Source organism: Bison bison, unplaced genomic scaffold (assembly GCF_000754665.1).
Source record: "Bison bison bison isolate TAMUID 2011002044 unplaced genomic scaffold, Bison_UMD1.0 scf7180017864148, whole genome shotgun sequence".
Lineage (NCBI taxonomy): Eukaryota > Metazoa > Chordata > Mammalia > Artiodactyla > Bovidae > Bison > Bison bison.
In genome coordinates, this window is record NW_011494720.1 from 2,121,727 (window position 1) to 2,138,020 (window position 16,294).

The following is a 16,294-nucleotide window of genomic DNA, read 5'->3' on the forward strand; positions in this document are numbered from 1 at the left end:
CGTGACTCTTCCCACTCCAAATTTCCCTGAGTCTGGAACAAGGCTACATTTTAATCGCAAACTCATATCATACAGGCAGGAAGAATCTGTCACCTGCTTCTACGCCGTTGCCCTCCCCTTATTTTTCTCCTCTCCCTAGGTCTAAAATTTGAAGCTTCTCAGGGCTACTTTCTAGACCCTGTTTTCTCTCTTCACAGTCTCTCCCAGGCCTTGTCCATTGCCAAGGCTTTAATTCCTTTCTCCCACTACAAGACACTTAGGTAGAAGAACAAAATCTCCCACTCCAAAAGGTCTCTGGCATGCAGATTATTTTGAGTTGAGAACAATCAAGGCCCAAAAGACTCAGGAAAAAACTCTGACCTAACTACCTAAAGAATCTATCTCAGATACATTTGCAAAGAATAGGAGTGGGTGTGGTGAGGGAAATTTAAGGAGTCCAGTTTGCATCCCTCTGTCTCTGAATGGCCCGGCTAACACACGCTTCCCAAGCATTTGCTTGGTGTCTCCTCGGGCAGTTCATTTCTGTGTTAGACAAGAGCCCACTCTCAGACTCTGGAAGGGGTCCCCCTTCCTGCAACACAACTGCCTTCACCTCCAAAACATCTTGTTTGTCTCCTCTGCTCCCAACTAAGTCACAACCATTTCCTTATCGGACTTGCTCTCATAATCTACTGGGTGGAGTATCTGCTTAAACCCCTTTAAAAAGATAAATCAGATCCTCTCACTCCCTTGCTTTACAATACTTTGTGGCTTCTTGCCTATGAAATAAAATCCAAACTCCTTACAGTATTCATGCATTCTCACACCTGGCTGCCCCCGGTACCGGGCTTCCTTCTTGCTCACTGCATCCCTGCCTTCAATCACTCCAAGATCCCCAATGCTTTCTGCCTCAGGGCCTTTGCACATCCTATTCCCTCAAGGTTTGGAATGTTCTTCTCCTCACTCTCCTGAGATGGGTCTCTTCCTCCATGGAGCCTTAGGTTAACTGTCTCATTTTCAGAGAGGCCTTTCATGACTGCTGCTGCTGCTGCTGCTAAGTCGCTTCAGTCGTGTCCGACTCTGTGCAACCCCATAGACAGCAGCCCACCAGGCTCTCCCATCCCTGGGATGCTCCAGGCAAGAACACTGGAGTGGGTTGCCACTTCCTTCTCCAATGCAGGAAAGTGAAAAGTGAAAGTGAAGTCACTCGGTTGGGTCCGACTCCTCGCGACCCCATGGACTGCAGCCTACCAGGCTCCTCCATCCATGGGATTTTCCAGGCAAGAGTACTGGAGTGGGGTGCCATTGCCTTCAGGACTACTCATTCAAAAACAAAACAAAACAAATCTCTATTGCTGTCTTTGAATAGCATCTTATTTCCTGTTTAACAGTCATCACAATTATACACTGTATTTCTCATTTTTTGTATTTTATGATTCGCTCTTTAGCTGGAATCTTTTCTTGCTTTTTTTTTTTTCATTTTTGTGGCTGTGCCATGCAACTTCCCCGACCAGGGATGGAACCCGTGCTCTCTGCAGTGAAATCACAGAGTCCTAACCACTGGGATGCCAGGGAAGTCCTTAGCTAGAATCTTGACAGGAGAAATTCTTATTTGGGATTTCAATGATGCATTAAGAAAAAAAAAAGCCCCTCCACAGGAGGGACAATCATGACCCAAGTGAAGAATCACTGATTTTATAGTTGCCAATATTTCATAGTTTGCAGTATACTCCTACTTGCATGATTCCCATCTCTTCCGCAGACTTCACTGTGAGCCAAGCGCCTCCTCAGAGTGGGCTGTCAAGAGATGTTAAAACCAAAAAACAGACCCTCTTTTTTCCCTAATATCAGGATGTCATCATGTCCAATCCCCGTTTAAGTAAACTATGATACTGAAGTATGTATATACATCTAGAAAAGTGCAGGCAGTAAGTGTGCAGTTCTGTGAATTCTCACAAACTGTAGCTCCTCATGCTCCTGCACCCAGACTGAGAAAGTGAGCATTCCCAGGACTCTACAATCCCCTTGGACTTCATCCTGTTACAGCCTTTCTGCTTTCCAGAGGTTACCACGGGGCGGCCTTGCAAAGCCATAGATGCTTCTGTCTGGTTTTGAGCTCTCCAGAAATAGAGTCACTCCTGATGTACTGTCCTGTGTCTGGCCTCTCTCACACCCTCCACGATTGTGACTATGCAGGCAGAAGGAGATGACCCTTTTCAGGGTTGCATTGCATTCCACTGTCTCCTGGTTTGAGGGTCTTGTCCATTTAAGCCTTTCTAGTGGTATCTCACACAGCTTTAATCCATTTCCCTGATGACTTCCCTGGTGGCTCAGATGGTAAAGAATCTTCCTGCTATGTAGGAGGCCCGGTTTTGATCCTTGGGTCGGGAAAATCCCCTGAAGAAGGGAATGGCAGCCCACTCAGGTATTCTTGCCTGGAGAATTCCTTGGACAGAGGAGCCTGGTAGGCTACTGTCCATGGGGTCACAAAGAGTCAGGCATGTAGTGTGAGGGGGTTTCTGGCTTCTAGTTCTGTTCCACTGACTTATGTGGTGTTTTTGCTAACATAACACTCTCATAATTATTATAGTTTTATGTCTCACTCTCATTTTTCAATTTTATTCATCTTCTTCAAGGCTGTCTTGGTGGTTCTTAACTCTTTTCATTTTCAATATATATTTTTTCATACATTTACAATATATTTTAGAATTATCTTATCAATCTCTACCAAAGAACTTGCTAGGATATTTTCATAGGATTGTAATAAGTTTACAGACTATTATTGCTTGTTATACATTCAAAATGCTTTTCATCCAGTAAGTTATTTTCTCCTATTTTATAATCATTTTTGGTATTTGATTGCCAAAAATATAAAATTCATATCATTTGGTCTGTTTTAAGTGCTTCTCTATAACTTGTCTGACCTATTGTCCTTTTTTCTGCACTGATTCTCTGTACAAGATGAGCCCCCTTTGCTAATGCACACCACATCCACTCTCACTCTCTCATTCTATGCCTTTCCTCACATGTTTAATAGTGCCTCCTACCCACTCCTGTTACTATTCCAAACTTTCAAAATCCTTGTTTTCCCAACAGATCTGTTAGAGTCTCCTTTCATTTACCTCCCACCACTGTAACACACAATCATCTCACTGGGTTATGTATAATGTGCTGGTAATTCACTTCACCCCCTAAATCATATGTTCATGAAAAAGTCTATTTCAGCTGTGAACACAGTAGGCACTCTGCATATCTAGTTGAATTAATTCCAATTCATTATAGACAAAACAGGTATCTGAATCATAAAACAACCAGAAAAAAAAAAAAAATCTTCCTCACTCATTTAATCTCAGTGGATTTACCAATAAGGTATAGAGTGACGTGAACTACTTCCTTTTCAAACTCACAATGTTGTAAGCAGCTATCCGAATGTCCTGAAGTAAGGGATAAAGGAATTAGGAATCCTAGAACTGCAAATTTCCATACTGTTAGAGTCAAGCCTCTCTGTCCATGCTTCAGTTTACTCTCAAGGGAGAGTGGATATTTTGGGGAAGGTTGTTAAGTTTTAACTTCAAGACCCACTAGGCAAAATTACCAGGAGATGGGATTTCCTTTTGTGGTGATGTAAATGTTTTGAAACCAGATAGAGGGGGGCGATTGTATAACCTTGTAAAAGAACTAAAAGTCATTGAACTGTACACTTTAAAATGGTTAATTTCATGTGATGTGAACTTCAATCTAAAAAACAAAAAAATCCAGCAGTTGAATATGTCTTTGATCTGTAACTCTTTTCAACTGGTGGCCAGCTGCTTCCTTTCCTACAGCACCTGACTCAAAACTAAGGAGAGGAGATGAAATGTTCCTCTTTGTGTTTCTAACTTGTGTTTACAAGGAGGGCATGTGTATGACCAGTCTGGCTTAAAGTACCTTGGGCTTTTCTAAACTGACTCTGGGGAGAACACGGAGTGCACGTCTGGTTCAACAAGAAAGGAGAACATGAATTTCATTGTGACTTTCATAACTGTCTACACCAGCTCAGTCCATCTCAAACTTTGAGCAGTTACATATATTAAAGAAACAGAACCAAAATAACCTCAGAGCTCTGCCTCCAAACTACCATTGGGTTCGGGTAGCAAAGATAACATACACCCAACAAAGGGTTAGCTGCCCATGATAATGAAGGTCCCGTAACACGCAGAACAGCCACAAGTCAGCTCATGAACTGCACTGATGTCTCCAAATTAAACCTATTGTTCAATTTCAAGAGGGTACCAGGAAAGGCACAAGACTCCACCCAAATTCGGTAGATTTAGACAGGTGTTTAGAGGAAAATCATAGGAATTAGAATAGCTCTTTAAAGAAACATTACTTCCCAGAGCATGTTGGGGAGAAGAAAAAAATTGAAGTATTTTTATTAACCTTTAGAAAGTACGAAAATCATATTGGCCCCTCTTACCCACATTCTTTATTTTAAAAGAGTAATTCTCAAAGTGTGCTCAACAGTCCCATAGATCTGTCTCTTGCTTCAACAGTGATTGGACAGAACAGATTCAGGGTTGTCCCTTTCCCCAGCCTCAGACCACCCTCAAACCTTTTTTCCAGTCGCAACCTTTAGCATCAGCCACTCAGCTGTCCATGATCACCGGGACCAGCCACCATTTGTTGAGCTTAACTCCTTATTAACGATCAACCATGAGCTCTCAGATTCGTCAGAATTATTCCACTGAGGTGGAGGCCGCCGTCAACTGCCTGGTTAACATGCATCTGCGGGTCTCCTACACCTCCCTTTCTCTGGGCTTCTATTTCGACCGTGACGATGTGGCTCTGGAGGGTATGGGCCACCTTTTTCTGCAAATTGGCCAAGGAGAAGGGCGAGGGTGCAAAGCGTCTCTTGAAAATGCAAAATCAGTATGGCATCCGTGACCTCTTTCTGGACGTGTGGAAGCCATCTCAAGATGAGTGGGGTAAAACCCAGGATGCTAGGGAAGCTGCCCTTCTCACAGAGAAGAACCTGAGCCAGGCCCTTTGGGATCTGCATGGCCTGGGTTCTGCCCATGCAGACCCCCACATCTGTGACTTGCTGGAGAACCACTTTCTAGATGAGGAGGTGCAACTCATCAAGAACACGGGTGACCACCTGACCACTTCTGCAGGCTGGCTGGTCCCCAGGCTGGGTTGGGCGAGTATGTCTTCGAAAGGCTCACCCTCAAGCACGACTAGGAACTTCTGGAGACCAGTGGCCATTGAGAAGTCCCCGTAACGTCAGGGCTGCCTGAAACCCCTCTCTGCAGCCACTAGGCAGCTTTTTAACACTCAGGAGCCCTCTCTCAAGCCTTGGACCAAATGGAAACGATAAAGTGTTTTTGCAGCATCAAAAAAAAAAAAAACTAGAGTAATTCTATCATATCTTAGGATTTTTAAAGTATCATTCCAGAAGCCAAAAACCAATTTAGGTATTATGATACCATTAGCTTTCCATGTAGGCAGCACTGTCCCAGAATTTGCAGAATTTAGGTACAGACAGCAAAAGTTAGCAAAAGTAGGTCAGATGGAAAATGTTAGATTTGTGGTGATACAAGAAATTATACATTATTTATATTTCCTTCCCTCTCCTTAGAGCATTAATATACTTGTTAAGTTCAAATGATGGGTAAGCACTGAATTAGAATTACATCTCCTCAGTGCTATAATTGTTAGCATCACCACTCTCAATTTAGAAAGGGATGAAAACCATATGGTTGGCCTTAATGACAAGAAAAGTCACAGGATAGTTTCTAATTTATAATGCTTAGCATTAATGTGCAATTTTGAGTTTTCGCCATTAGATCCCTTAAACAAAATAATAATTCTGTACATTCAGTTTGTGTGTGTTTTCATACTAATGCCTGAGAGGCAGGGTGATGCTGGTGATTAAGAGTTAATTTGCATCTTAATTCTGAACTCTGGAAGGTCAAGGCAGACCACCAGGATCCTACTTTCTGTTAGTAAGTGCTGTGGGACCCAGTGAAGGGTCTTTGGGAGCTGTAGTCTGTCACCTGGAACACAAGAATGATGAGCCCTGAACAAACACAGTGATCAGAAAGTACCTGAAAGTAGAGAGAGTCAAATTTTGTAAACTGGGACGCTGACTAAGCCTGTGACACTTAGATTCACTCTAATCAAGCCTTTGGACAACTTCTCCTCAATCTTTTTTGTGCGTGCATGCTAAGTTGCTTCAGTCATGTCTGACTCTGTGCAACCCTACGGACTGCAGCCTTCCAGGCTCCTCTGTCCATGGGATTCTCCAGGCAAGAATACTAGAATGGGTTGCCGTGCCCTCCTCCAAGGGATCTTCCTGACTCAGGGATGAAATCCATGTCTCTTACGTCAATCAGGTTCTTTACCACTAGCGCCACCTGGAAAACTCCCTAATCCTTTTTGGTTGCTTAAAAGAAGCTGTAATCAAATGCATGGATGTTCTCTGGCTAGTACAGGTACAGTGAAGGGTTGGAGAGGTGAGGGGCAGACAGAGCCCTGGGAAGCACAGTGGGGCCACCCAGAGAGGCCCCTCAGGTGACAATGAAGTGGATGTTGACAATTACAAAACCGAGGTATCAGTTAAAAGGACTGTGGTGCTCAGGGGAACACAGCATGGTAGTAACAGAGATCTAAGTCCCTGACAGTCCTTGTGATCGGCTTGATCCAAGCAAACAAAGGTTAGTTTTAATTTCGTATTTTTATAGCACCCTCCCCAAGCCAAATGGACTGTGGGTGATTTTAAGATAGCAGAAAGACCCACAGACGGTCATTTTACCAAAACAAGGCCTGTAAAAATGGATCCTGTACACTCTGATGTCTATCTTAAGAAGCTATGAGAATGTCAAAAACCTGAAACCACTATTTCTCAATACTGTCTCTAGATGAATTGTTTCCACTTTTGTGTTAATACTTCAAGGCCCTTTATTGTAAAATAGTACAATTTTATCTTGGACTATACATATAAACAGGCAATGTATGCCAAGGTTACTGTGGGTTCCAAAACTATAATGATGTTAAGTAAAGACAGAGTACACAGTTTCATTCTTAGAGCTGACAAATTTCCCAGTCTTTATTTGATAGACACATATATCATACCATGCTTTCACAGCTCTAAATTAGCATCTAAAAGTATCTCTGTTTCCCTCTGCCTTTGATAGGGTTGTTTTATGCTTCTGAGATCTGGTCAGGGCAGGCAGCATTTTCCTGTGCCGTGGTGATCGAATATTTAGGTGACTGTAAAGATACTGATACCTCTCAGTATCTTGGACTCAGTTAAGTGTTAATAGTAATCTGATAATATTGCTAAAGCATTATTAACCTATGCACTTAGCATGCATTATAAAGTGATGCATTTCTAACAGTATCTGAGCTAGGTTAATGTAATCATCTCATCTCTGTTTCTCACCTAAAACTGAAGCATCATCCAATATATCTTTTTCCTTTTTTTCCCAGTGTACCTTTTAATAAATGATTTAAGTCTGGGACAACCACAGGATTATAATTTGGAAACCCTTTTTCTTCAACTGCTTCTTTGCGCACTGAAGTCTCAGAGCTATTCTAAGTGATAAGAAGGTACCGGGTACACACTCAGTTGCTCAGTCATGTCTGACTCTTTGTGACCCAAAGACTGTAGCCCACCAGGCTTCTCTGTCCATAAGATTCTCCAGCAAGAGTACTGAAGTGCATTGCCATGCCCTCCTCCAGGGACACACTGGCTAAGTTTCTTTAAACAACTCACTAGAAGTCCAGTGGTTAGGACTCTGTGCTTCCACTGCAGGGGGCACGGGTTTGACCCCTGGTCAGGAAACTGAGATCCCATAGGCTGGGCAGTGCAGCCAAAAAGGATAAATTCATTAATTTAATTAAAAAAAAAAAAAACAATACCCAGAGAGGGTAGATGTGGGGTGCCTTTTATTCTTATGACAATAGTTCAAAATGAAATAAAAATAATGTGGCAACAATAAGGAAAGACAGTTTATGTAATAATAAATGTGAAAAAGCAACACCAACGCCTGAATTTCTTTCTTCCCCTCTTGGATCCCTTCCTGAAGCAATGATGGAAACAAAACCACCACTTGGAATCTTGCTGACTCTGTAACAGTTGATACAGTGAAACATGCCAGCCTGCTCTCTTATGCACCGGCTTGAGCAGTCAGTCATAAATAAGGGTGCACCAGTTTGATCAAGCAGGAAGCTGAAGTCATGGCTGTTCTTACCTGATGTTCGGCCATCTGGCTCTCGGGACTCCTGCCCTGCTCCAGACTCTCACTGAGTTTCATCTCGATGGCCTCCATTTTCGTGGAGATGGACTGGAGGGAGTCCTGGTACTTCTGCTGGCGTTCCAAGGCTTCATAGAGTGTGCGCTGCTTCTCGCTGATCTAAAGAAGAAAAGGGATATTACCAAATGTTTCCCACCCCTTATCTTCTAGATTACGACATTTCTTTCCTCACTGCTTTACCTCTGTGACCCAACTGAGGCTATTCAACTGTACACGGGATGTGTAAGCATTAGGCACTAATTTCATAAGACAATCGCTAAGGAAATCTGGTGTCTTGCGTGTGTGCACAGTTGTGTCCGACTCTTTGCGACCCTAGGACTGCAGCCCGCCAGGCTCCTCTGTCTCGTGGGCTAAATAATCCCACATCTGGCAGACTTACCACATTCTTTAAGGTTTCCCAAGAGCGCTGCAGATCGTCCAGCTTCGCAGTAGCGGAAGGCTCCAGTCCCGGTTCATAGAGCTCTTGGGGTGGCAGCGTGCTGGGGGGAACCTTGGCAGCATCGGTCTGTAACCTCTCAGGAGATAAGGCTTGGTAATAAGCGATGTCCTGTGGGAGCAAGGTACAGTGTTAGATGCAAGAGGGGGACAAAACTTAGGTCACTGTGCTTGTCATGCAGAGGAAAGTTTTAGGATTCATACCTGGCCCCGGGGGCTACAACCATCAAAGTTAGTAAACTCTTGTGATAAGAAGGTCATATCAAAGCACACTGTTGTTGCTTTCAAATGTTGATTCATATAAAAAGCAATTTACCAATATTTCAAGTTACCAAAACTCATTCCTATTTTATATTTGGCAAAATTAAAATACAAAGAATTAAACTGGTATACACACTTCAAGACTGATTAACCAGAAAAAAAGGAGAATCTAAATGATGTATTTCCTGAAATGTTGATGAATATGTTGATCAGTTTTGAATAACTTTTAAAAACCTTTGATTTAAACACATTTAAATCTCTGAAAAGTTTTTTTTCAGGTATAGCCAGATTTTCAATATTTGAGTTCTTTATTCACAGAAATTAATTTAAATATGTTGGATACATTATTTAAATATGTCTTAATTAAACATGTTAATAAATAAATTACTTAAATTATAAATATATTAATATTTAATAAGGGAAAAGATAATGGGGAGGCTAAAACTACTCTAAGAAACAAATAATAAAGAGGTTTTCTTCTATTCAATTCCTGGAAGAACACAAGAAACAAAGCGGATGCTGAAACAGGAGGCTTTTGAATTTTTTATATCTTGGGCAATAAGTAACATGACATGTTTTATTAGTATTGATAATAGAATTTACTATATCAAGATACATAATTCATATGCTTTTAATTGTTTTTATGGTTGTGTATGTATATATTTATAGAAATTGAAGGGAGTACTGTTTATATTGTGGAAAATACAATTATAAATTTCACTACTTCACAGTTGTACTGTTTAAGATTAAAAACCTGAGCCTTTTTGATGATGTCTTGGTAAAAAGTACTGAAGGCCCCAGATACCTGGGAAAAACCAAGGCAACAGCAGGAAGGAGCCTGGTGTCTTGGGGTCAATACTAGGGCAGAAGCAGGGTCATATAGTAGAATGAGTTCAGACAGCAGTCTGACACTGGAGGAGTCAGGACACCTGAGACCCCAGGTGAAATTCACCTTCTAAGTAGCTAGAGAACTGGATCCTCGTAGCTCAGTTAGTAAATCATCTGCCTGCAATGCAGGACACCCAGGTTCGATTCCTGAGTTGGGAAGATCCCTGGAGAAGGAAATGGCAACCCACTCCAGTATTCTTGCCTGGAGAATCCCATAGACAGAGGAGCCTGGTGGGCTACAGTCCAGGGGGTCACAAGAATCTGACAGGACTGAGCAACTAAACCACCACCACCACCATAGAATTGGAGCAAGTCACTCACATCTTGTGCATGGACTCCCTCATCTGCACAACCCTGGGTGGATTCGAGGATTAAATAAAGTGATATCTGAGTGGCCATGAGACCCTCTACCATCTTCTTATTGCTGAGGCCTCCAGGTAAGTCCTCCACATTTACTGATGACACTGGAGCATGGAGACTGGTTCCTTTTCATCCCTAACCCTGTCACTCATCTCGAGCAGATCATCTTGGTATTTTCAAATCCCTGACAACCTTATATCCATTCATCCTCGCCCACTTGCCCTCCTTGAACATGACAGGCTGTCATCACTGAACTGATTCACCCTGAGTATATTTCTGACTAAGTGATGCAAACCATTCTCTTGCCAACAGCTGTGTTTCCTTTGCCCCTTTAAGTTCTGCTTCGAACACTTGGAAAACCCCAACTATGACTCAATCCAACTTTTCCTTACAGAATGCATGTGTGTGTGCACACATGTACACACACACACAAACTGGGATATTTCTGCAACTTCTCAAATTTTCAAAGGTCTGTCTATATTCAGACTCACCTCTATTTCACTCTTTCTAGTCCTCTTGAGTAAAGATAATCCTCTTACCTGCCCCTACAACCTCATCCACCTTCCCTTTCTCAAGGATTTGGGTTCATTAATATCTACTCCATCTCCACTGACTTTCCCCTTAGCATATAAATAAATCTTTTCTGTCTGCAAACACCTACACACAGCCTTCTTTGGTTTTTTTCTTTTAGGGTATCATATATTAAAAGTTCTACAAATCATAACATAATGACTCATTACACACAAATACAATTTGCACACACATTTGTAACCATCATTTTCTCCCTTTTGCTTCATAATTCAGTTTCTGAAGATGGTAGTTTACACTTAATATGTTCACCCGTCCACTTCTAAATACCCAACTGAGCCTTGATTCTAGTGAGGCCACTAAAAGCGCTCTGGCCATAATCATCAGTGGCTGTTTTCTGTGATATAAAATGATTATTTTTCGAATCTTCTCTTGCCTGGTTTCTCACTGGAATTCAGTACCACTGATCATCCCTTCTTGGAAAAGACTTTCCTTTTACCCTCTCTGTTCTCCTCCGACCTCTCTCGTCATTCAGTCTTTCTCTTTTGTTTCGTGCACTCATTCTTAAACACTGCTATATTTATGAGCTCCAGACTCACATAATGAGTTGTACAAGTTGATCCCATTGTCTCTTCAAATTCAATACTTGAAAAAACAAAACAAACAAACAAACCAAAAAAAACACATGGAGGATAAGAAATGGATTTAGGAAAAATGACGTTTTGTCCATCTTTCAGTGAATGGATGAAGTTTTATCCATCTTTCTAATCACCTCACTTGGGATTTATTCTCCATTCCTTCTCTCCCTGACCACGACTGCGCATGTAAGGATGAAGTTCTACACCTTTGCCACAGCACAGGTTGGGTTCAAGTTCAAGTTCACGCTATAGGGATAACTACGTAACTCTCAGGTTGCAAACTGTCAGCCTGAAGGTTGCCTCTAGCCTGCATATATTTAGCTTGGCTTATACAGTGTTTTAAATTGTTTCGAATTTCTCTTCAACCAGAAAGGGAGCTTTTGTAAGAATCCTGATTCATGGCTTCCTCTGCAAACCGGAAGCCAGGTAAGACAGGATTCCACATTCACATGCGCACGGTAATTCTAAGAGAGGAAAGGCTGCCTACGTCACGTGGGGAGGCTCTGTCAGGGCCCCACAGTCCCCCGGCTGTTTCTTTCATTTACATCACCAGTAAATGACTGGTGATCAGTCATCAGTCTGCATAACTGGACCAGACACCAGAGTGTGTAAACTTTTGTCCCTCACTCACTTCCCTGGCTCTAGATTTGTCCATCACCATCCTCCTGTCTACACTGATACTGAAGAATCTGTTCTAAAGCTCACTTCTGTGCAGAGCTTCTAGTTAAATTCCTTCAGTGGTTAACTATTAGCTCCTGGACAAAGTTCAGATTCTTTCGTGTGGCATCAGGGTGTGTTTCCTATATCCCCCTCAGCTTCATTTCTACCCCCATCTCCTTCGCCAAATCTATGCTTCTCCCATTATTCTGATGTTATTTGCAGTTGCTTTGCTAGGCCGTTTTCCTTCCTGCTGCCTGAAAAAACTTCCTATATGTGCTTCTTTCTGCCTGAAAGACTTCTCCTCACTCTAGAGCACTCCAACTGCACCTGACTTATACTACTTTAAAACTAAAGGGGGGAGTCCTCGACCCACTGAACTCCAGCCTTGTTTAGGTACTTACTCTGCGTCCTTCCTTCACATTCTGCTTCCCACCCTCAGAGCACTTGTCCCACTCCATGGTCACCGTGTGCCTGCTCTCACACAGACTGTGAGTTCCTTAAAAACTGTGCAAGTGTCTGAATCTGAGCATACCATGGAGTGTTTGGCAAATAACAGGCAGGTATATACATTCATTGGGCTTCCCTGGTGGCTCAGTGATAAAGAATCCACCTGGAATGCAGGAGACTTGGGTTTAACCCTTGGGTCAGGAAGATTCCCTAGAGAAGGAAATGGCAAGCCACTCCAGTGGAGAATCCCATGGACAGAGGAGCCTGGTGGGCCACAGTCCATACGGTCACGAAGAGCCAGACATATCTTAGCAACTAAACAACAATAACATATACATTCATAAAAAAACTGTATATGTAAAAGCACTTTTTTTTTTTTTTTTTTGCTGCACTGCATGGCATTTAAGATCTTCTAACTTTCTCAACCGGGAATCAAACCCGTATCTTCTACATTGGAAATGCAGAATGTTAACCACTGACCACCAGGGACGTTCTCTAAAAAGACTTCTTTAAACTCTATTATTTTGCTTACATGGATGGTATTAATAGTACTATGAGTGTCCACAAGGAAAAGCAAATAGTTGTTTTGATGTAAAAATTTTAAATATTATAAATAATGAAAGCCCAAAAGAATAAAATAAAATAAATTTGTTACCAAAAAAATCTGTTTTCTGGCTTCTGTGTCTCAAATTTCTTAAAATAATTTGAAAATATCACCTTTTATAGATTAATAATTTGCATCTATTTGAGGACTACATAGATTTAATAAAATAAATTGATCAGTTCTATAAGTAACTACTAAATATTTGTTATAGTGAGGAAATCATCCCTAGAAATATCTCTTGTTGGTTACGCGTCTACATTAAAGGAGTTATTATCTAGCAGATTCCTACGGAATTAAATTTGGAAACTACTACATTTTGATTCCTTTTCCAGGCTAAAATGTGCTTTCAGAATCCATATCACATTTACCTTTCACAATGTGGTGAATTAAGTAGCACTTCTTCCCATTACAAATGAGGGACTTTCCAGGTACATGCAGCTTAGCAGAAGAGCTGGGATCCATCCCCAGCTTTTAAACTGGAGACAGGGATTCTACTTACTACAATACTGCTCTTTTCAAACTTCTACTTTCCTCAACTCTTCCGAGGAGGAGCCCAAGTCTTGGCTTGCTTTTAATAGGATCAAGAATCCTGCAGCAAAGTCTGGGGATGTCTCATTATTTCTCTCCTCAAGTAAACTAAACCGCTATCACATTTCAGCTAATAACTACTGTCAGAGACAGAACACACTGACTGTGGGGAGATCAGTTAGTTATATAATGGAGATCTACTTACAGAGTAGCAAGCACACAGTCTTTTTTTTTTTAACAGCTGCGATTTTATAAAGCAGTTATATTTGGCCCTTCCTAGAAACAGCTGTGTACATTCTGTGCGGTGTTTTGAGTCTGCAAACTGGAACTTATGGGAATTCTAAACGCTTTCCTCAGCTTCAAGAGAAAGTTTTGTAAATGCAGGCTCACTGGCCATGTTGCAGTATTTGTTCATTTTCCTCTGACTTACATCACTCGATGAGAATTGCATGTGGCTGGAATGACGGGGTCAATTTGTTTGAATAATACCAAGCATAACACTTTTGCTTTCTAACAACTTCCTGGGAGTAAAGTTGTCTGACATGAAAGAAATAAAGATCTTTTTCCCCTAATTTATATAATTTATACAATACTATGTCAGGTTAATATTAAAATTTAAATCAAAGTTTTCCTGTGATCTGGGAGGGGGGTCAACATGGGATTAAGACAAAGCATAATTTTGCTCATAATTTGGAGATTTGATTGAGCTTGACAGTTAAAGCAACTGTAATGAAAATGCTTGCATACAACATCATTTACAGAAGACTTTCACCTGTACAAGGAAAGACACTTCATAAGATGCAGCACTGAGATTTATTATTTTAGAAGAGGGATATTCTTTCCATAGTGTTAGTCCAACAGTCAGTGTTCATTGTTCAACTTGGAAACTTTAAGAACATTAAACCCATCGTATAGGATACATTTTCTTACACAATAAAAAGCTGACTCTAGCCATATTTCTATGATTCTAATGACATCTGCGGCCACAGGGAAGAACACATCGTCAAAGAATGAGTAATTCATATTTTAAAATCAGAATTTGGAGAACAGTTTACCAAATCCTCCAGAATACTGTGAACTTCTCCTTTTTTAAAATTTCCCCTAACACTTTTGTTATTATTCAACTTATGGCCACTTTTCTAACTCAACTATAAGGTGCTTGAAAGCAGGGGCCACTGCTGTTTCATCCTTTATTATATCTCTGGATCCTAGCACAAGATTTCATGCCAAGCAAGCTAGCTAGCTGATAATGAATGAACTGATACTTTTCTTAGAGCTCCATAGATTTTTACCAAGAGAATTGTTTTATCGAAAGATTTCATTGCTTTATTTTCCTTGTTTGGAGGGAGGTGGGCTCTCTATATCACAGAAATCCTATTTTGAATGCTTCTGCTTTAAAATAAAATAATATGATTGGTTTGTAATATAGCTTATAGAACATTTGCTCTGGTCAATGCTTCTCCCTTGATAATAAATTTCAGCTTTTTTGAACACAAGTAATTTCATAGTAAAGCAATTAAAAATTTTTTTTTGGTTCTTTGGCTAAAGTAAAAAAGAGAAAGCATTATTCAATATGCATTAAACAATTCTGATTATTATAAAAACATCCTTTTGATTTCTATCCAATATTTTTCATGAAAATTTTTGAGATATTTAATTTAGTATGATCTATATTTAATGGAATGTACACTCAAAAGGCACCTCATAATGAGAAGCTGTTGTCCCCATTTTATATAAAATAAAACTTAAGGTTATCGACAGATAAGAAAACTCAAAACACAGATCTAGTTAGGCACTAATGTATATACTGACAGATGGCCTTTAAATTGGTTGGCAACTAGTAAATAATGAAGAAGTCTTTGTTATATTATATGATGAAGATAAATTTTCCATCTTCAAAATCCGAGCTGGCAAGTGTCAAAACTTTGTTCAATGAATGTTAACAACAGCAATAGAATCATGTTATTTTACAAAGGTGACATGAACATTTCATTTTCTATTAGGATGCAGTACTCCATTACAAACAGCTGTTAGATGCTAAAGCCATAATGCCTTAAAACAGGCCCTTCTGCAGCTCTCGTTTCTGTGACCTAATTTTTGCTCATCTCATCTCAGTAGCCCAGGAGAGATAGTAGGTTAAGCCAGCATGGGTCTCACATGATAATCACAGTTTATGCAACTGTTACACCTAATGGTGTGATTCTCAAAGTCTACGAGCCATACCCACAGTCTAGTAAGAACAGAGAATGGAGTCCTGCATCCGTTCAGAGATCTGAGCTAGAGGGATGCCAAGTGGGCAGTACCTGGTTAACAGAGGCATCTGTATTAGCCACAGGTGAAGGGGAGCGGCAAGCAGGCGGAGAGGAGATCTCACTGTTGGTTCCCTCCTCCCCAGACTCCTCAGTGACAGGTGACAGCAAAGTGTGACAGCGACCTGCAGTCATCTGTCACATAGAATGTGACCCAAAGGACACAAAAATCGGTTAGTTATATTAACAAAACACCTGACCAGGCACGGGTTAAAACAGAGATAACCATACAACAAAAGTTAGAGTTACTGAGATCTCAATTTACAAATTCTGTGTTACTATTTGAAAGTTTTGTCCTCAAGTGACTATGACACTAGGGACCATTGTAAACACACGTGGGTAGGGGATACATGTCACATT

The 16,294-nt window shown here is 40.9% G+C and overlaps 1 protein-coding gene across 1 annotated transcript in view; it reads right to left on the reverse strand.

Moving 5' to 3' along the window:
• SYNE1 (spectrin repeat containing, nuclear envelope 1) overlaps positions 1–16,294 on the reverse strand; it is a 501,723-nt gene that overhangs the window by 167,409 nt on the left and 318,020 nt on the right. The window contains exons 93-95 of the mRNA XM_010840908.1: positions 15,929–16,069; positions 8,656–8,823; positions 8,214–8,375 (exon numbers count right to left, since the gene is read on the reverse strand). Coding sequence (XP_010839210.1) covers positions 8,214–8,375; positions 8,656–8,823; positions 15,929–16,069 — 471 coding nt within the window. The remainder of the gene's footprint in view (positions 1–8,213; positions 8,376–8,655; positions 8,824–15,928; positions 16,070–16,294) is intronic.